The sequence below is a fragment of the Lissotriton helveticus genome, chromosome 11 (genome assembly GCF_964261635.1).
Source record: "Lissotriton helveticus chromosome 11, aLisHel1.1, whole genome shotgun sequence".
Lineage (NCBI taxonomy): Eukaryota > Metazoa > Chordata > Amphibia > Caudata > Salamandridae > Lissotriton > Lissotriton helveticus.
This window is the reverse complement of record NC_136072.1, coordinates 840,050,805-840,073,254: the sequence shown is the minus strand read 5'-3', so window position 1 is coordinate 840,073,254 and position 22,450 is coordinate 840,050,805. Positions and strand designations below refer to the sequence as shown.

The 22,450-nt window shown below is 45.7% G+C and overlaps 1 protein-coding gene across 1 annotated transcript in view; it reads left to right on the top strand.

Annotated features, from left to right (window-relative positions):
• Positions 1-22,450, top strand: part of LOC144792163 (uncharacterized) — a 581,805-nt gene that overhangs the window by 480,065 nt on the left and 79,290 nt on the right. Inside the window, exon 24 of the mRNA XM_078667056.1 lies at positions 11,412-11,495. Coding sequence (XP_078523182.1) covers positions 11,412-11,495 — 84 coding nt within the window. The remainder of the gene's footprint in view (positions 1-11,411; positions 11,496-22,450) is intronic.

Sequence of the window (22,450 nt, the reverse complement as noted above, 5' to 3'; positions counted from 1 at the left end):
ATATTAATCTCATTTTCTGCAATCAGCTGGTGAAGTTACGGCATTTAGTTCACATTTTGAAACCTTACGGCTTATATAGGTAGAAAGACATGTAGTACTAGCTCTATTACAATTGTTAATTTGAAGGAGCTGAAGTCGACACATAGCAATACATAGGTGTTCTATCTCCAAAACAGAGGAGACACTGTGATTTGAAATTCTTTTAAAACAATTATGAACAACTATGAGTGTATACCGTGGGATTCTACAAAGTTACTCATTCTGGACGTAGTGACCATTGTGGTACACCTTGTCCTTGTCATGTTGATCATTTGCTTAGAACCTGGTATCTTCTTAAGTATTGGATCTTACAGCCTAGGTAACAGATTCTAGAAGAGCAAGTGAGTATATGAGATCTCGTGTTTAATGGAACGTGTGAGCATATAAGATCTATAAATCCCTTGTAGAAAACTATCATCATGTAGAACATATTCTTAATAGAATGTGTGAGCATATGAGAACTTATGCTTACTAGCACATGTGAGCATTTGAGAACTACTAGCTCTATGTAACAAACAGATAACTTACATACGTGTAGTCTCTGTATATATCAGTTAAACCTTAAGACAATGCACTGCCCAGAGTTGACAGATTCTTACACAATTAGAGAAGTCAAATTTAAACATCTTACTAAGTGTATTGTGGTTTTGATATGTCCATTAGAGTCTCTTTCTCGTCGATGAATTTCCTTAAAGCAATATGGTCCATGAAGATGTAGGGAGTCCCTTGACCACGGCACCTTACTTGGCTGGACTGGCAAAAGATAATTGGTACTTCATGGCCTTAAGTTTCGGGCGTAGGGCTAGGAAGCCTTTCCTCGTTTCAACTATAGCCTTACAGTAGTCCTGAGATATGAAGATGTTGTTGCCCTTCCATAATATGTGGTTGTGCTTTCTCATGAAGGCTAAGATCAGCTCAACATGTTGGTATCTAAGTGGTTTGGGAGTTTCCTCGTAGTTACTCTGTGAGTCCTGTCAAATTCCAAGCATGTTAAAAACCAGATTTGTGGCTTGTGTGAACCATTTTCCTAGAAAGGCGATGCATGATCCAGATGAATCTGCCTCGCCTTCCGGGATTCCAAAACGTTTCCCTGCCTGTTCCTGGCCTCCAATTCCGAGAGGAGCTTATTCGTGGAATCCGTGGTGATACCGAGTGTTTGGAGGATTTGCTCAATTTAGAATCCGAGTCTTCCAACTGGCTTATCCTATTTTCTGCTTCCGCAATTCTGGAATTAGTCACTCTGATGTCTTGGCGGATCGCAGAGATCTCACTTTGCATAATATCAGTATTCTCTTTTATTGATTTCGCAAGATCATGTACAACTGCAAGTTTTTTTAAGATGGTTTCCATGGTGGAATTGATGTCTTGTTTATTTTTAGTTGGAGAGTCCGGGTTTGGCGGGTCGGATTTCACTCTCTTTAGGCTTGTTTCACTTTCTTTCTTTGCCATTTTTTCACAAAGATGGTATTTGTTGTAGGACTTGTTTGAAGGCAGCTTTGTAGGACCTTCTTCTTCTACTACTCTTCTTCTTCTAGTAAGGGTGAAGACTGATTTGATGAATCCATTCTTCAATCTTTATAATATTATAAACAGTGGTGGTAAATGAAAGATCTTCGGTTTGAGGTAGTAGTAGCGTTGTGGAACGTTTCTAGTTGCAAATGGAGCAAGCTTTTAAGTATGGGGAATTATTGGCTGAGATATCTGTAGTATCGTGAACCGTTCATTACATGTCCTCTTAAGTTCTCCCAAGCTCTCTATGGTTGGCCTGTTATCCGTGCTGTACAGCTATGATCCTCCTTTTATTTATCATTGCTATTTGGGAGTAATAGATGATGTATATTTCATATTCTCCATATTGGAGTAAGCAGCAGAGCAGATCACTTTGGGTCAGTGGCTTTGACCCCCGTGGCTTCAGAAAGTGTTTTCTCCATCATGGAGCTCAATAGTTTTCTATTACATATGCTATTTTACGCCTTTAGTTTTTGTCATCTCTATTTACTCTGTTTCTATTATTGCTTCTCTCACCTTAATCTGCTGCTTATTCTTATTCTGCTGCTTTTCTCACCTTCACTCACATTACCCCGCTGTTTCTCTCACATTAATTGGGAGGCAGACGCCATTTTGTATCGCCCTGAGCTTGCATGGGCTGCTTCAGATGCCTGTTTGGTAGATCCAGGATAGTGGAGCCAGGTGGAAAACTATGTGTCTGCTACAATACTTTGCTGAAGCATTTTATACTTAGTGAATGATCTTTATTACATCACTTTGAATGTGGCAGGTGTCAGTTGAAATGTTTTCCCTTGATATTTCCATTAGCGATCTGGCATTCGTGAGCAGCCCTTTTACGATGCGCATTTGCAAGCGTCCCTCAAGTTTGCTAAATAGTTCAATAGTAATTGGGCTCCTGCTCTATAGTCGGAGACTAATCTTTCATTCTGTACACGTAAATTTAGTGACAAAGAGTTTGTAGTGATCCCCGTGATAGAATAAAGTTTAGAACTCTGTGTGCAGCTGCACTTTAGAGACCGCTAAGGTACGCCATGTTAGGGTCAAGCAGATACACGTTCGCGGTATTTAATAGAGTCACTTTATTCTACGCTTATTGGCAACTGACTGGCAGCCTTACTTGTAGAGTAGAGTGTTGTCGACATATTAGTCAGCAGCTGCAGCGTCAGACCTGGATTATCGGGACCTCTGCGACTCATCGTGTATACTGCTCGGCGAGACAATGAGATAGGAGACACCCGGACGCTTGCATAAGGTCAGTATCCATCACTGAGTGAGTGTTGCTGAATTTGAATGAATTGAGGTGATGCCTTGCATCGAACTGAATTCTTTCAGCGTTGTTGCTGCCTTATTGTTGAGCTCGTGGTGTGAATTTACTGATGGGAACTTGTTTTCCTGAGAGGAGATGCAGACTCAAGTCAAGTCAAGTCGCCATCTTCCTCGGGCTTCAAACCATGCCCCCATATTGCTGCAGATCTTTTAAACACAAGGTCATCTCATGGCACTTTCTCTTATGTGTTTTCTTCAGTTCAGCACTACTTTCTGTCTCTTATAGATTCTCTGCCACAGAGGGTTTCCCCTGTTGATGGTATATTCACCTTCAATAAGGTTTTGGTGTGAGGGGCCAACAATATACCAATTTTGATGGTCCAACCTTAGTCTTCAGTCATCTTTCCAATTCTGCATCCTCAGTCCTTTGCTCATCCTCTGCTGCGTTGGCACTAGGGCATCTTGAACATGCAATGGAGTTATTCCTAACTATAGTTCAGCCAAGTCTCCCCCTTCATGGGTGCAAAAGTTGTACAAGCCTCCCAAGCAGCACCCTCACTTCCTGCGTGCAGATAATCTTCCTGACTCTGTCAAATCAGCAGCATATTGCCAGGTTCCACAATATCTCCTGAGGATGAAATTAAGATGGATTTGGTTGGCAGGATGTTCTGTGGTACAGTGGTAACTGCTATGAAAACAGTCTCGCCACTGCTCTTCTTCTAAGGCACAATAGATCTCTTTGGAAGACTCTTCAAAGATTTCGAATTACGTACTTTCAAAAGGACAGACCAGACTTCTCAGAAGTACTCCAAGAGGGTATGATGGTATTTTACCAAATGACTAGTGCTATTGCTGATGTAGCCAAACCATCACTAATGTCCTGGTCTGTCTCTGCCGAACTTCCTGCCTCTGTCTCACATACGTAAAATTGAAGGTTCCTTTCCCTGGAATCACATTCTTTGGAGCCCATGTCGGTGGAGAAATGCAGCACATGAAAGCTGAGTTGGAAACAGTAATAACAATTGGCTTAGAGAGGCACAAGGCTGACATTACAAAAAATTCCATCTGAAAGAGACACGTTAGTGATAGATTCCTTACCTTAGAATATCCCCAGGCATCAGACTGGATCCGGAAAGTGTTTCGTCAGCAGTACCCCTGCGCGTCGGTAGGTGGTGTCGTGTGGCTCCGCGTCAGTTGCTGGCGTCGTAAGTGCCGAGATGGCGTCATGGAGACTACTTAGCCGCCACCCATGTGCGCTGACATCTGTTCTTTCTTTTTCCGGGCCAGCAATCGCAGATCCGGTTAGAGCACATACCCTAGTCACTTTTGCCTGGGTTTAAATCCTGCAGGGCCTGTCGCCGTACGATGTTGGTGGCCGACCCCTATGGCATCTGTCTCTGCTGTCTGGAGCGCAACCATGACTCTCAGTCATGTTCCGACTGTCTGGCCATGGCTCCGAAGGCTTTGCGGGAGCGGTCCTGAAAGCTGCAGGAAGCCAGGCAGTCGTCTCCGCACCGTTCGAGGTCCAGGGGTCGCTCGAGGGACCGACCGCGGAGCCATCATCTTTGCTCCTCGGGGTCCAAGTCTTCACCCTCAGAATCGGGTAAGAGACGTCACAAGAAAAAGTCGAAGAAGCGTGTTCACTCTAAGACTTACCCCGTTGGTCTCCGGACGCGGATGAGGGGGCCAGGGGTTCTTCCCCCGCGGCTACGTTGGAGCCTGAGTGTCCTGCGGCCTACCCAACTTATCCGGGTCTGTCAGCGACTCCGGCCCAGGTGCAAGAGTCCTTGAGTCTCTCCACCACATGCCTGGCCATGTCTACCTTTCGTTCCTTTTGTGGCCATGGAAGGGGTGCACCGGCACGTTCGTTCAGCCAGAAGCCTGGCAAGACCCAAAATCAGCGCGGGTGTGGAGGCCGCCGTGGCGGCACAGGGGACCAACGGGCGGGTCAGTCCACCTCAGCTCCTGCAGCATCTGTCTAAAAGCCGTCCTAGCCCAAGCTTTGGGGTGCCCCCCCATGCCTGTGGTCGGCAGGATTCAACTTCATCTCCCTCACTGGCGTTCTGTCACTTCGGACAGGTGGGTGCTGCAAATTGTCCGGAGGGGAGCGCCCCTTGGGTGTTCACCAAAGTGATGACGGTGGTCGCAGCTCATCTGCGCAGGTCAGGGGTGTCAATCTTCCCCTACCTCGACGACTGGTTGTTGAAGGAGGGCTCGCTCCAGACAGTCATCACCCACCTTCAGACTACAGCCGACCTCCTGCATTTGCTGGGGTTCTCCATCAACGTGCCAAAGTCACACCTGAGTCCCTCTCAGGAGCTCCCCTTCATCGGAGCGGTTCTGGATTCGACGCAGTTTCAGGGTTATCCTCCCGAGCAGTGAGTCCGGGATATTCAGGCTATGATTCCGATCTTTCAGACTCTATCGCGGGTTTCAGTCAGGATGACCCTCCGGCTCCTGGGCTCGATGGCCTCCTGCATCCTACTGGTGCAACATGCCAGATGGCATATGCGTGCTCTGCAGTGGGACCTGATGTTCCAGTGGGCACAGCATCAGAGCAACCTGTCCGATCATGTCCGGATCTTGGAGGGCACTGCAGGACAATTGCAGAAGTGGCTCACGAATCACAATTGGGTCAATGGCAGATCCCTCTACCTTCCCCAACCAGAGCACACAGTGGTGATGGATGCGTCCCTCCTGGGATGGGGAGGCCACTTGGGAGAGGCGGAGATCAGAAGCCTCTGGTCTCCGGCAGAGAACAAGCTCCATATCAACCTTTTGGAACTTCGGGCGATCCGGCTTGCACTGAAGGCATTCTTTCCCTCTGTCCGGGAAAGTTTAGTGTCCGGGTGTCAGGAATTGCTCCCTCCCCTTCGTTGTTTGCGGCAGAAGACGGGAAACGGAGCCGGAACGGACTACCAAGACCAGCAGGCTGAGCGCGGAGCATGCGCATTAACATCCGCCCATATAAGACGCTCATGACGGAGAATGAGCGTCGGATATTTTGAATCCTGCCGGCGCAAGTCTTGTTTGGAGTTCCAGAGATAGGAGATAGCCGTGTTCTTAAACCGCAACCTGCCCTGCAGTAAGGTAAGATAGAGCGGCTGCTCTCTTACGCTTGGACCAGATTCCTCGCGGTCGAGTGTCAGGCTTGGCGCTCCCGTGGAGGCTTCGCAGAGACGCACGCCAGGAGGTGTTTTCCTGTGTCTTTGCAAACCCCCGAGAACTCTTGGCATCTCAAGGTTGAGCCGAGGCTCCCTTGGGGTATCCTTATGTAGAGACGCGGTGGAGTGTCAGGCTTGGCATTCCCACGGTCCCCACAGAAGGTACAAACGCACACTGAGGAAGGTGTTGCCGCGTTTCCCAGCGCACCCTCAAGTTATCGTTACTCACTCAAGATAGAGCGGCTGCTCTCTTGGGACAACATGCCACACCCGCGGTTGAGTGCCAGGCTTGGTATTCCCGCGGTGGATGTGAGGTGTAGGGAGCTACACCACATATTGAATAACGATTTCCCTTGGCTGCAGGATATTTAGTGACGGCACAGGAGCGGCATTGTCGGCCGTTACTTTGCACAGTGCCCTCCGTTGGCGAGTACCAGGACTGGTACTCTTGCAGAGGACGGTTGGTTCAGATAAAAGTTACTCAGTAGTGCCGACTGAGACAGAGGGGGCGAGAGACTACACGACAAGTGGTATTGTACCTACAGTTAACTATTGCTCTCTTGATACTAGACCATCTGCCTTATTTCTGCCTTTAGGTGACTTTACTTGGTGTGTACATTAATCACCATTAAAACATCCCTTTAACCCTACGACTGGTGCTCTCCTGTATATGTTTGTCTTTGTGTCGTCAATTCGCTCCTGAGGATTACTGGGAGGTTACACCGGGGAAGTGTAGTGCAGGTGTTCACGGACAACACCACCGTCATGTGGTATTGCAACAAACAGGGTGGGGTGAGGTCTAGGACCCTATTTCAGGAGGCTCTGCACCTCTAGACATGGCTGGAACATCAAGGCATTACCTTGGTGGTTCAACACCTGGCAGGTTCTCTGAACGCCAGGGCGGACAAACTCAACCACTGGTGCTTCATGGATCACGAATGGCGTCTGAACTCGGATGTGGCGCAAGGTCTTTTTCAGCAGTGGGGAGAGCCTTGGTTAGATCTATTCGCCACTGAAGAGAACACGCAATGTCATCAGTCTGTGTGTTGGAATTTCCAAGGCGGCACTCGCTCAGTGACGCTTTTCATCGCGAATGGAGTTGCGGTCTGTTGTACGCCTTTCCTCCTATACCACTTCTGCCCAGAGAGTTGAAGAAGATTTGGTGCGACCGAGCCCGTCATCCTTGTGGCTCTGGATTGGGCACGAAGATACTGGTATCCCGAGCTGCTTAACATGACGATCGATCCCCCGAACCGACTGCCTCTTCTGGAGGATCTTCTGTCGCAGCAGCAGGGGTTGGTCTTCCACCCGGATCTGTCCAGCCCCCACCTCCATGCATGGAGATTGAGCGGCAACAGTTGACAGCTTTCGATATACCTCCTGAAGTCTGTGATGTCATTCTGGCAGCCAGGCATCCCTCCAATAAGACGGTATACGCCTGCAGGTGGAACAAATGTGTGGCATGGTGTAAAGGTGGATCCCCTTTGTGCCCCTCTTTCTGAGGTCCTTCTGTTCCTACTATCCTTGGCCCAGCAGGGCTCTGCTTTGGGCACTATCAAAGGTTATCTTTCTGCCATCTCCGCTTTTCTAAGGCTTCCAGATCAGCATTCTCTCTTTAAGTCCCCGGTTGTTAACCATTTCCTGAAAGGCATACATAATGTCGCACTGGGACTTAAATCTTGTCTTGACCTATCTGATGTACGCTCCCTTTGAGCCCCTTCATAACTGTCCTTTACGTATTCTCACTCTAAAGACTCCTTTCCTGGTAGCTATCACCTCTGCCAGAAGAGTGAGTGAGCACCAGTCTCTTTCTTCTAAACCTCCTTTTCTTTCTGTTCATCCGGACAAGGTGGTTTTAAGGACGCGTCCTTCTTTCTTGCCAAAAGGTTGTCGTGCCCTTCCACATCGGGCAGACCATCACTTTGCCCTCCTTCTTCTCGCCTCCACATCCTTCAAAAGAGGAAGAGAGGCTCCACCGTCTGGACTCAAAATGTGCGCTCTTGTTCTATCTGAAGCGCACACAACAGATCCGGGTGGATGACCAACTCTTTGTTGGCTACGTGTGCGCCAAAAAAGGTCGGGCCATGCACAAACGAACTATTTCTCGGTGGGTCATTCTGTGCATCAAAGCGTGTTACTCATTGGCTAAGAAGGAGCCTCCTGTGGGGTTGCGTGCCCATTCTACCAGGGCAACATCAGCCACTACGGCCTTAGGACGCGTCGTTCCCTGGCAGGACATTTGTCAGGCAGCTACGCTTGCTAAGCTGCACAAGTTTACCAAGCATTACTGCCTTGACAGGCAAGTCCGGAAAGACAGCTTCTTTGGCCGTTCTGTTCTCCGTAACTTTCTGGTGTAATCTTACTCGCAGACCCACCACCAAGGTTGGTATTGCTGGGGTATCTATTCTAAGGTAAGGAATCTATCACTAACGTGTCTCTTTCAGATGCACAAGTTACTACTTGTGTAAAGATATATCTGTAAGAGACATTAGTTAGTGATAGATTCCTTACCGCCCCACCCATCCTGATTTCTAGGGTTAAGGTCATCCCTTTCAGGGCCCTAGTTTCATGGCACCAGTGGTCAGTTTCTTGCATGGCTCTGCATTCCTGGCGCAGAAAGTCGTGTACAAAACTCACGTCAGTGTGCATGGGTGGCGCCTACGTAGTCTCCGTGACGTCATCTCGCCGCTTATGACGCCAGCGACAGATGTGGAGCCGCACGACGCCACCTACCGACGCGCAGGGGTACTGCTGACGAAAAACTTTCTAGATACAGTCTGACGCCTGGGGATATTCTAAGGTAAGGAATCTATCACTAACTAATGTCTTCTACAGATATATTGTTACACAAGTAGTAACTTGTGCTTCAAGTCCTACAGCAGACTGTTCCATCATCAGAGGGTTCAAACCCTTGACCAAACAAGTAACAAGACCATACATATTTACTTTCAATCTAGTTAAGTCACAAAGAGATTGGACATGTTTTGGGCTCTACTCCATCAATCACACTATGTGTGTGATCAATGGGCCAAGAAAGATGCCAGAGATGAAGCCGTATTGCAGTCATTGTAGTGTGGGCCTGTAGTAGCCAGAGAGGAAGTAGAGAGGAAGTCTGAGATTTGGGTGCATGATCTGCTTAGGAGCTGAGAAGAACAAAGGCTGGACCCAGAGATGAGATCCAACCTTCATTGGCATGCATATTTGTGTGTGCATGCATGTATGCAAATGTTTGTCTGTGTGTTTGGCATTGTATAGCTGCTTGATAAACAGTGGTAGTCCATGGAATCTGTGGCTGATGTCAATGACCACCCAGATTATATGTTGCTTCCCATGATGTCCGGTTCAACTTTGGCACACCTGTGTCCATTCCTGGCACAATAGTGGCCCTGGCAAAATAATTGTTATCCTTGGCATATTTTGGGCTCTCTTGATCTAGTTGTTCCTACTAGCAGAAATCACTAACATACTGTGAGCATGACTGACCTAGTCAGTGAGTCAGTAACAAGTTTATTGGGACAATTGTCCATAAAACATTTATACAATAAAAATGACTTAAAACCTACCCACGAACCGCCCTTCCTACTGCAACCCACCCTTGAGACTCTATTTAACTATGTGTATAAAACAAGCAATTTCTACTGCCACATCTAAATAACGCATTATGACCAGCAGATCTATTGAATCCACCTTTTGCGTCTGACCTAATTTTTGCCACCCCTGACATTATGGGGGAAGTCCCTGGCGTAACAATAGCCTTTACTTACATTTTAAAAACATCCTGTCAGTTATGATGTTCGGCCTTTGCCATTACAGTGCGCATCCATGGCATGTGATTTTAAAGCCTGGACATTTGAAGGAGATTTTTTCCATCTGAAGGATTTGTATATGTGAGTACTTTCAGAAAAGAAATTTGGAAAACTGATTTTTTCCCCCCAAATGGAAGAATTTTAGATAGAAAAAAAAATATTTTGAGAAACTCATTAACAAAGAAAGAGAAAATGGTTGAATTTCCAAAACATCTAAAGCTGATGGTTGAATTATATCATTCAAGCGGAACTGTTGAGACTGTAAAACATGCCAGCCTTTTAGCCGCAGACACTAGCAACCAGATTTGATATGGAAAACTTTTCAAGGATCTGCTGCAGGATGTTAGCCTACACATCTCCACCATTTCACCTAATCCCCAAAGTGATCCGCAAGAACGAGTGAGAACCGTGCCCATTTCTTGATAGCTCTATCATGGCCATGACAATTTTGGTACAGTGTTCGTGTAGTTGCCAGATTTTCCTTGACAATCACCCAGCCTTTCTCTGCGAACAAGTGGGTCTAATCTTAGATCATGATTCAACATGTGTTAATTTGAGCCAGGCTCCTGAGCACTTGGGCCTTCTAGAGATACCTCTTGAATGCGGAGGGGTGTTCACACTGTTTCCTGTTACTACAGTTCTTTAGTACTGATGTCTTTCATAGAGTCACACGACCTCCATCTGCCTCCGCAAATAGACAACACATTTTGTGGCACATTTGTGCTTGAAAATTTGAAGACCACTTGGCGCTTAAGGCTATCAGCCACATAAGTTAGCCAAAGGATCTAAACAACAAGGTGGATAAACGAAATAGATTAATGTATTCAGTCTATTTCTTTAATCTTCTCAATTAACTTTAATAGTGATTCCAAGCTTGAGAATGGATAATTATTCAAAGGCATGCGAATCTATGAAACATAGCAAAGCTGGATAACTGCAGTTAAAATAACATTTTCAGTGTAATTCAGGACTTGATTAATTGAACCTTAAAATGAGGTGAAGTTTTTTCTTATTCTACTAAGGAGTACCTTTTATGGCTATTGGATGACTCATTAATATTTAAGGTTACTTAGTCTGTAAATTACTGATGGTCATCTGGCATAAATCTGTAATGTTAAACATTTATCTCTAACATCTTGTTTGGTAGCACATCTAAATGTATACTGTATGTCTTTTTTGACACTATAAATAGAGTAACAGGTGGCAGCAATCATTTTTCACCCTTATTGGAAGTTTAGATGACATCCTGAGTATAGATTGAGAATTAATAATTACACAACCTTTTGATAGAAGTGGGCACAGATGCTGAAGTCTTCAATATCCTGGGCAGATTTTTGAAGGTTTTATATAAATAACAAGCTTCTATATATAATTCAGTTCACAGAGTGCACTTTTCTAAAAGTTAATTTCTTTAATCACTGTCTGGTTCTACACATATGCAATCAACTGCTTTCATTTTGCATGGTAGTATTTTAAGTCTTTCAAGGGGAGAACGTTTCTTACCGCTAGTAAAATGCAAGTGCATTTTCTATTTCAAAGTGGCCTTTATTATACTTCTGTCCTATAACTAATGCACCACTGTGTTTCTATGTACTTATCCTTAATTAATTTCTTTTGGGTATATTAGGAGCGAGAACTCAAGCAGCAACGGGAACAGAATCACCTTGAGAAGGAGGCAGCTTTGGATGTTCTCAAAGAACGACTCATCCAAGTATGTTGCCTTTTGACTACTGTTGTGTACTTTTTAGATATACTGTGAAAGAACCTGCAGAGCTTATACCACTACAAGAACCTTAAATGAGCTTTGCTGCTTAGTGGAGAGTATTTTAGAGCAATGTGGCTTTTTGACTGGTCCAATTGGTGGATGCAAGGGTGTAACATCCAAAAAGAGGTCTTTTTCCTGTGTGGCCACATTGTTCTTCATAGCAAACACAACAAGGTGATGGACGGATTGCTGAAATTTTTAAACTACTCACCCCCATTCCCAGATCTGGGTTTAATCCAACGTTCTTTTGCTCACTATTCCATCCCCGTTTGGACCCAGCCATATACAAATCTCTCTTGACCCTGTTCCTCATGAGTACAGTCCAGCCCAAACTGCCATGCCAGGTCCTCCCTGGACCCGAAACAAGCATCCTGGGACCGGTTATGTGGTATTACCCCTCACCAGCCAGGCTAGCTTGAATCCAGTGGCACAGTGAGCAAGAGATCTAAGTCTGGACATACCCTTGGCCACTTAGGACGAACGTAGCAAACACAAGGTGATGGACGGAGTGCTGAAACTTTTCAGCCACTCATCCCCAGTCACAGATCTGGGGTTAATCCATTGTTTTGGATTAATGTTGGGTGAATGTTTGATTCATTCAGCATTCCATCCATCATTTGTTGCTGTAGCACTTTTCACCCTAAGTGGGATGGGTATGCTTTGACGTGGGTCCCTTGCTCGCTGTGCCACTGGATTCAAGTTAGCATGGCTGATGAGGGGTATTACCCCGAAACCGGTCCCAGGATGCTTATTTCCGGTCCATGGAGGACGTGGCTTGGCAGTTCAGGCTGAACTGTTCCCATGAGGAACAGGGTCAAGACTGATTTGCACATGGCTGGTTCCAAACTGGGGTGGCATAGTGATCAAAAGAACAGGGGATTTAACCCAGATCTCTTGACTAAGGATGAATGTTTGATTCATTCAGCATTCCATCCATCCATTTGTTGCTGTAGCACTTTTCGCCCTAAGTGGGATGTATATGCCCAGACATGCGCCCCTTTCTCGCTGTGCCACTGGATTCAAGTAAGCCTGACTGATGAGCTGCGTTACACTGAAACCGGTCCCAGGATGCTTGTTTCCGGCCCGGGGAGGAATTGGCTTGGCAGCTTGGGCTGTACTGTTCCCTTGAGGAACAGGGTCAAGACCGATTTGCGCATGGCTTGGTCCAAACTGGGGTGGTGTTGTGAGCAAATGAACAATGAACAATGGATTTAACCCAGATCTCCTGACTGAGGGTGAATGATACATTCAGCATTCCGTCCATCATTTGTTGCTCTAGCAAACCCTGTTCGTCCGGCACAGGGACTGATGGCAGCCATTTTCGAATTAGGTCCTATGCTGAACATGGACAAAATCAGCAATTTCTTATAATTTTATTTTTCTTTATATTTGATCAGAGTTTACCTAAATCTTTAATCAGTGAGTGTCAGATCCAGGAAACCTCGGTTTGCTATGCAGATGATCAACTAAACTAACATTCTTGCCCATCCAATGCAGTATGTTCAGGAATATGGTTTTTGATAGATACTTTTTCCTGCAGATTCATCAGTGGTTCAGTACCCCATAGGTGCCACACTGATTTCAGAAACTCTCTTTAATAAGCAATAGCTCACTAGCACTGGTAATTAGTATTGCTAAGTGACATCCAATCCTCCTCTGCCACTGACCCAATGAGCCATATAAGAGAAACTCAGTATGCTGAAGTTTTTTTTTCCTGAAGATTTCTGATGGGAATCCAGAGCACCCTCCATTTGATTTACTTAGGTAAAGCTCTCTCTTAGGCAGTGTACCTCTTGTTTTTGTGTCTGATAATCATAGCACCTTCACAGATCTCAGGTTTCAGCCTTTTGGATTTTGCAGATAGCAAATTTCGTGTTACAATGATGAGAGCATATGTGCTTGGTGATGCAGCATAACATTATCCCGTGTGAACAAAGTACCTTGATGCATTCTTAGTTGATGTGGGAAAGGGAAGGCACATTTTCCATGGGCAATGTCAACCATGGCAAACATTCACACTCTTGCTTGCCCGCTCAAATGATGGTTCAAATGTTAAGTTCCAACTCTCTCAGTCACAGATTATATACTCGGAGTCAGAAAGAGAGGGGGCGAGAGTTACTTAGACCAGTTGCCCAAGTTTAAATATATTATCCTGGCAAGTGTCAAGAAAGTGTATAAATGTTTGTTACTGGCATGTTGCTTTGTGGCCTGGTGCAGTTTCCCATGTGTCATGGTTATTGCTGAATTTGTTCAATCACAATTTTGCTTTGAACAGTGTTGAAGGTGATCAGGCACTCTGTCTGTGATTGTGTTTGCTCAGGCAGACCTCATTATAAAAATCGTATCTGATTATTTGTTTTTTTAAAGGATTAGAAAAGTTGTTCTCACCTCCCTTTGTGGCTGAAGCTGCTTTGCTTACTCCTAGCAATACTGCAAAGTTATTACTGTGTTCAAGACAAACCCATTGTGGTGCTTTGAGAATATTCAAAAGGTTAAGAATCGGCAGGGAGACTGAGTATCCTCTAGAAAAGGCATTACTGAAGCTAAGTATCTTCGAATGGATACATACTCTCACATTTTCCTTGCATGAAGTAAGTGAACCCTCTCCCAAGCTACTAGACTGAATGCATCAAGGTACTTTTTTCACACTGGATAACGTTGTACTGCATCACCAAGCACCATGAGCTCTCGTCCTTATAAAAAATGCAAAAAGAAACTGTACAATCTCAACCTTTGAAAGTTCTAATGATTTATTGTGTCACAATGTACTGAGCATGTCCTGGAATAAACTGCTCTTTTTCAGCAAAGAGATCTAAACATAAGGAAAGCAAACGTAACTTGACTGCAATCTCAGCAATAATTTACTGTCTGGTCCAGAGTTACATTTTCAAATGAACAGTTCTCTCCAGTGTCTTAAACATTCTTCAGAATACATTCCCACAAATTTCAGTGAATTAATATTAACTTTTGTAATTGGAACTCAATTAAAACCTATGCATTCTTTTCCACTTACATTTTTACATAGGAAATATTACAGCTGGTGGCCATTTGTTCAGTGAAAAGAGAGAAGGTTCTACAAGCTCTTTCAGAGTCCCATCCATTTCTGTTTTAAAAGGACCACTTTTGTCCATCATTGGGTCTTTCATAGCTTTACATGGTTGAATTATTCCTCATCACGAGACTGGGAATAATTCAAGCATGTGAATCTATGAAAGATAGCAATGCTGGAGAATAAGAGTTACAGATAGGTAACTTTGTTGTGCCTGAGTCCCAACAAGACCTTTGTTGACTTTGCTATTTTTGTTAAAAATGACAAGAAGGAAGATGTAGAAAAGAGCAGTTTCTGGCTCTTGTCGCTGGGTTTTTTTGGCCTAGAAAGAGTTGATCTGTGATGTGGCTTTTTTGTCATCTGAAATGTCTTCAGAGATAGGCTACATTGCCTGGAAGTTTTGTTCTCCATTTTCCTGGACTTCTTATGAGGTGACTTCTTTGATGGTGATAGTTATTCCTCATCTGAAACCGTTTTGGAGATGGTTTTATGTTCAGAGTGAGCCATTTTGGAGCTTTCGTAGGTGATTTCAAAGAGGTGTTAGTCTTCGTCTGAGGTAATTGTGTCCTTTACTTTGGACTTGTGGAGTCACAGGAACAGCCTTCATTTCCGGTCTTTAAAACTTTAGCTGAAAATTGCCTGCAAATATTGCAGCCTTTAAATATATGAGCCCGGAAATAAGCAATATATGCATTTGTTGTTAGGATCATCAGACCAAGGTCTCTGTTCTTTAAACAAGAACAACAAGGTCTAAAAAGACCTTTTCCAAAAGATTCAGACATGGCTCATACTCCGCATAAAGCAAGTCTCCCAATTAGGTGTCTGCTAGAAAGCTTGAGTAAGGGTTGAAAAAGGATATTATGGATTCAAAATAGACTTATCATTAGTGATGAGAGCAGAATTAAAAAATGCCTTCCCTCATACTCAATGTGCGGTAGAAATCTGAGGGGTGGTGCCCTCTAGAGGTCGTGTTCTGTGCTCTCACCTCACTGGCTGAAGTTTGGTTCTTTTTCAATGAAGTGAGTAGGCTAATGAAGCTACATTGTTCTGATAGATACATCTGCCAGTGGTTTCCTCACCTTGTGAATATCCCCTTGCGTCAGCAACATTCAAAAATTATTTTTGTAGCTTCGCGCCGACGTGGACGAAGTCATAGAGGCACGGCATCGCGCGCGACTCCGCTGACGTCACCGACACCATAATAGGCCCACGCCGGCGTGATGACATCAGTTCCCTTTTTTCCGCGTCGTCGACGCTAACGGTTTCGGGGATTATCTGTAGCTGTTTGGTAACTTTGTTGCTGTTTTCTCGATTTTCTTGCTTCTTTGTGTCTCCTGCGATGTCGACTAAGAAGACCGGATTCAAGCCTTGTGGAGAGTGGGGCAAGATGATGTCGATCACGGACCCGCACGAGGATTGTATCTGGTGCCTGAGTTCGGATCATGATGTCGACGGCTGCTCTTCGTGTAGAAAAATGAACCCGAAGGCGCTTCGTGAGAGGGAGACCAAGCTTCTGATGGTGAAATTGAGAGGAAGTAAGGAAAAGAAGACTTCGAGATCACGTTCGAGAAGGGCGAGATCGAAGTCGAGGTCGCGGTCAAGACCCCGTACGGCGTCGCCTTCGAGGTCTTCATCTGATCATGCTTCGAAGTCGAAGAAAAAACTTAAGAAACGAAGGCATGGGTCTCGACATCACTCCGGTAAGGATTCGGACTCAAGACCGAAGTCGCCTAAGAAGAAGCATGGGAAGGATTTTGTTTCCCCATCGCCGGAAGTCTTGGATCCAGAAGGTGCGGCTTCGACTTTGGAATTGCGAGCTTGTTCAACGGTTCCGTACCCATCTCCGGAGCCGTCCCCGGCTCGAGAGGATGAAGAGGTCCCTTTGGATGAGGGTTCAGTACCTTCGGCCTGATGTCTCCCTGCATTCTGTTGGTCAACCATGCACGCTGGCACATAAGGGCGCTCCAGTGGTGCTTTCCGCAGGCAGTGGTATCAGCACAACGGAGATCTCAGGGAGTCTGTGACGATCTCCAGAGAAGCTGCAGCGGATCTGACTTGGTGGGGAGTGGAAGGCAACCTGTCTCAAGGAAGGCCTTTTCAACTGCCTCCATCGGTGGCCACAATGATAATGGATGCATCCACTCTAGGGTGGGGTGCTCATCTGGGGGATCTGGAGGTCAAGGGTCTTTGGTCTCCTGAGGAAAGTTTGCTTCAAATCAACCTTCTGTATTTGCGGGCGATACGTTTGGCACTCAAGGCCTTCCTCCCTTACTTTCGTGGTCGGGCGGTTCAAGTCCTGACGAACAACACCACCGTGATGTGGTATGTCAACAAGCAGGGAGGAGTAGGGTCGCAGTGTCTCTGCAGAGAGGCTCTGCGTCTCTTGTCCTGGGTTCAGGACCATCAGATGTGTCTGATGGCAAATCATCTGGCCGAAGTTCTGAACGTGCGTGCAGACAGTCTCAGTCGGCAGTTCTCGGCCGACCACGAGTGGAGGCTTCATCCAGAGGTGGTTTGTCACGTCTTTCAGACTTGGGGGACTCCTCAGGTGGACCTGTTCGCCACTCGCGAGAATGCTCACTGCCTGTCCTTCTGCAGCCTCCAGTATCCGATTCGGGGAGCCTTTGGGGACGCGTTTCAGTTGAGTTGGGACTCACAGCTCCTTTACGCGTTTCCCCTCATACCCTTGATACCTCGGGTTCTGAGGAAGATTCGCCAAGACCGGGCCCAAGTTATATTGATCGCCCCGGATTGGCCAAGAAGGGTGTGGTACACAGATCTTCTCCACCTCTCCTCGTGCCCGCCGCTCCGTCCCCCTTTCAGGGCAGATCTCCTCTCTCAGATAGAGGGGCAGGTTCTACAGCCCCACCTCCAGACCTTACACCTTCATGCCTGGAGATTGAACGGGGCAGCCTGAATTCCTTTTCTCTTCCACACGATGTGGTGGATGTCATTCTTTCAGGCGTGAATCTATCTATTCGTACAGATGGTCTAAATTTGTCTCTTGGTGTGGGGAGAAATCCGTTGACCCTTTGAAGGCTTGTTTGTCTGATATTCTGCAGTTAGCTCTTTCTTTGGCGCAGCAAGGGTTTGCTGTTGCCACAGTTAAGGGTTATCTTTTGGCTTTGTCGGCATTTCTCTGTTTGCCGTATCAGCCGTCTTTGTTCAAATCTCTTGTGGTTTTAAGATTTCTTAAGGGTCTCAATAATAAATTCCCTCCTACTCCCTTTATTGTGCCTCAATGGGACTTAAATCTTGTCTTAACCTACTTGATGGGTTCTCCCTTTGAACCCTTGCACAAGTGTCCCATGAGGCTTTTGTCTTTTAAGACGGTATTCCTAGTCGCAATTACCTCGGCAGGGAGGGTAAGTGAGCTTCAAGCTCTTAGTTCAAAGCCCCCATTCATGCTGAACGAATGGTTCTTAGGACCAGGGCTGCTTTTCTGCCTAAGGTGGTAGCTCCCTTCCATCTGGGACAGTCTATTACCCTTCCTACCTTTTATCCTCCCCCTCACCCTTCCAAGGAGGAGGAGAGATTACACCGTCTGGACCCTAAGAGGGCGGTGAGCTTTTATCTCGATAGGACTAAAGACTATCGTGTGGATTACCAGCTCTTTGTGGGATTTGCTGGCAGCAAGAAAGAAAGAGCGGTGCACAAGCGCACTCTATCAAGATGGATTATTCAATGCATCAAGATCTGCTACACCTTGGCGGGTAAGGACCCTCCAGAGGGTATAAGAGCTCACTCTACTAGGGCAAAGTCATCAACGTCTGCTTTGTCAAGAGGTGTAACTGTAGAGGACATTTGTAGAGCAGCGACATGGGCCTTCCTCCACACTTTTGCAAAGCATTACTGCTTAGATAGTGATGTGAGGAGGGATGGTCATTTTGCGCGCTCTGTCCTTCAAGATTTTCTGGTATAGAAGAATGGACACGCTCCTCCGGGAGTGGGACTGCTGTGGGAATTTATTCACAAGGTGAGGAATTCACTGGCAGATGTATCTATCAGAAGAACAAGTTACTTACGTTCGGTAACGCTTTTTCTGGTAGATACAGTATCTGCCTGTGGATTCCTCACTGACCCACCCGCCTCCCCGTTGTCCACTCTTCTATACCTGAGTTACTGTATTGTAATGTATATATATTTTATTGTCAAGGAAATGTTTTGTTTCAATTGCTTTCCTGCATTTGCTTCACACTGTGTGTGTTATCTTGACATTTATGTTCTGTGTATACTGTGTATATATCTACTGTCAGTGGTCCGTCCATGTGCCTCGAAGGCACGGAAAAAAGGGCGGAACTGATGTCATCACGTCTGCGTGGGCCTATTATGGTGTCGGTGACGTCAGCGGAGACGCGTGCGATGCCGTGCCTCTATGACGTCGTCCACGTCGGCGCGAAGCTACAAAAAGAATTTCCGAATGTTGCTGACGCAACGGGGATATTCACAAGGTGAGGAATCCACAGGCAGATACTGTATCTACCAGAAAAAGCGTTACCGAAGGTAAGTAACTTGTTCTTTACTGCCTTTTTGCCTATGTCAACATTATACAGCTACGGTAATGCTAATGTGGGATTTCCAGATCGACAACTGGGATGATTCAAACATGTGAATCTATGAAAGGGACTAAAGCTGGAGAAATATTTTTACAGATAAGTAACTATTTTGTTAAAAAATGCTTATATTGTGCAAACAGCTAACTACGCAGGGTTTCCCAGCGCTTTTGGCAGCAGATAAAATTTCTCCCAGCTCAGATGTATTCAAAATATCCATGTCTTTAGTTGTCTGTGGAAAGAGGGCAGCAGGAGGCAGGATCTCAGATGTTCCGGCAGAGCATTCCAGAGCTTAGGGCCAAGGAATGCAAAGAAGCGACCTCCCAGGCGAGTAAGTTTAATCTTGGGGATGGTGCACACGAAGAGATTGCTGGAGTGCATTTTCCTCTGTTATAGAAGATAGATTCTGATTCAGATAATTTATCAAGCAACTACCTGAACTCTGTTACACTCCTACTCTGAAACTTGCCTCTACACCTAATGCTATTGATTCCATATGGTTTGAAAGATTATTTGAATCGGTTTGGCACCTGTGAATAAGGTTCAAATAAATAATTAGTAGGAGGCTCTATATTTATCTTAAAGAAAGATACTGAAGCTAAAAAGTGCTTTATGATCCTGCTTAACCATCAGACTATCCTAGGAGCTAGGAATATCATGACACTGGTGTCAACTGTTGCATGCACTTTTTCATATTAATACATGAATAATTGTATTTACTAACTTAATACATTTTAATATTAGATCTGGAGAGGTAAACTGTAAACACGACTATGGATTTCACACTTTTCTCCATGAATACTTTGGTTAAAACATGGTGCTTATTTTATTTCAAACTATTACATGGAACCCAGCGTTAGGATGACTACCTGAGCACCTATACTCCCCTGGATAGGTCCGAGGAGTTGCGCCTCCTGGAAGACGATATCCCCCCAGAAGAGGTCCAAATAGCGATCAGTAATCTCCCTCCAATCAAAGCACCCGGCACGACGACTACCCTGCCCCTTTCTACAAAGCCTATGCTTCTCTTCTGATAGAGCCCCTTGTGAAGGTGTTCAATTCTTTTTTGACCTCCAAGAGGTCACGATACTATGCTGCAATCTCATATCACCCTCCTCCTTAAGCTGGGCAAACCCGCTTCAAAATGCCCTTCACATAGATCCATAGCTCTGCTAAATTGCAACGTGAAGCCTTATCACTTCAATCCTGGTTGTCCGACTACACCAGGTCTGGCCATCCAGGATCTCTCCGACTCAATCTGGCTTCATTCGTAACCAGCACACAAATGACAACACATGGCTGACAGTAGCTCTTATGGAAGTGGCTGATCGGCAGCAACAACCTATGGTTCTTATCTCCCTCGATGCTGAGAAGTCGTTTGATAGGAACTATCTCTCTAAGATCCTTGACAAGATCCATTTAGGTCCCAAGATGAAAGCCTTTATCCTTGCCAGTTTTCACAAACCCACTGCCAAACTCAAAATGAATAGTTCCTTTTCATTACCAACCCGGTTCTCATAGGGCTCATGCCAGGGATGCCCCTTGTCCCTCATTAAAATGTACCCTTATGATGAAACCATTGGTAACCAAGATACAGACTAATCGAGCGATTAGTGGAGTGGTGGTAGAGGGCATAGAGCATAAGCTGACCATTCGCCAATGACATCCTCTGTTTTATAACGGACCCTGACACTACAATCCCAGAACTGATGGAGGAGCTGGAAGCCTTCTCTCAGGTATCGGGCTTTAAAATCAGCATTTCCAAGTCATGATGTATGGGTGTTACAGATCCTCAAAACAGCCTATATGACCCCATTAGGAGGAGCGGCTTTCAATGAGAGACATCAGCCATTACCTACCTGGGGATTCATCTGCCGCCTCAGACGAAGGATATACACTCCTGCAACACAACATACCCCTGCTCCTCACTTCCCTCTTCAAGGATCTTTATCGTTGGGGAAGCTGGAGATTTCATGGGTGGGTTGACTTAATAGTTTGAAAATGAACTTCATACCCCGGCTTTTATATGTCCTCCAGACCCTTCAGCTTCCTCCATTGCTCCGCAAACATATCCATGCAAAAATGCTTGATTTTCTATGGAGTGGGGTGGGCAAATCACTGAGAGTAGCGAGAGCGACTCTGAGCAGTCCGGTCTCAGAAGGTGGTCTGGGCATCCCCAATGTCGTAACATATATCCTTGCTGCACAGCTTTGCCCTTCTCTTGACTGGAACCGCGACCCTGATGCCCTTGACATCACTTCCTCTAGCCTACTGAAGGAAGGTATGGCAACGCAGGGATTCCCAACCTATCCCTTTCGACTAACCCCCTTGGCACATATTCCTGACTTTCCACCAGGCAAGACCAAACCTGGGTCCTTCCACTGGCTTCAGGGTCGTTTCCCATCTTGGGCTATTTCTACGACGATGGAGGGTCGCAGCCATGAGGAGTCCTAGTTGCCAAATTCGCCCTAACTCTACGTGATAGCTACAGTCTGAGTCAGGCTCTCCTATGGGCAGGCAGCCCCCTGTGCGCTTATCTCTCCAGCGTGATGACACACCCATAAAGTCCCTCTATCTTAACAATGTTCGTTTTAAAGGCATATCATGGCTCTACCAATACCTCCTGTGCTGACTTCCCCCAGAAAACATGCCCATGTATTGCAATGGGAAAGAGAACTGGCTATTGAGATATGGGAAAGAGCGTCTAAATCATCGCTATGCATCCGTTATAAGGAGAATGCATATAAAATATTGACCTGCTGGTTTTTTACACCCATTAGGCTTGCCAAGATGTTTGGGGGTTAAAATTTGTGTTGGAAGAAGGGGTGTGGGGAGCACGGCCCATTCTTACACACATGGTGGTCATGCCTATTGAGCAAGACATTTTGGGTAAAGATCCAGCACACAGTCCAGGCCATCACAAACTTTTAACTACCACTGGAGCCACTTAGGATTCTCTCAGGTGACCTGGGGTTAGATAGAATCTTTCCCGCAACAACCCCCTAGGTCGCTTATTCTCCCACTTACTCCTAGCATCAATGCTGTCCGGGGCTCAAATGTGGAAACAACCAATACCTCCTTCTTTAAACATGTGGCAAATGAAGGTTTGGTCACTCTATGCCATGGAAAAAGTGACTGCCATCATGTGCGAATGAGTGGCTAAATTTGATGTCATATGGCGCCCTTTTACTACCAAGCACTGGCAATGGGCAGGAGGGCTCCATATGACAGTATCCAAAACACTACATGCATCCGACATCCACATCATATCCTCCTCTGACCCTGAGGAATGATCTATA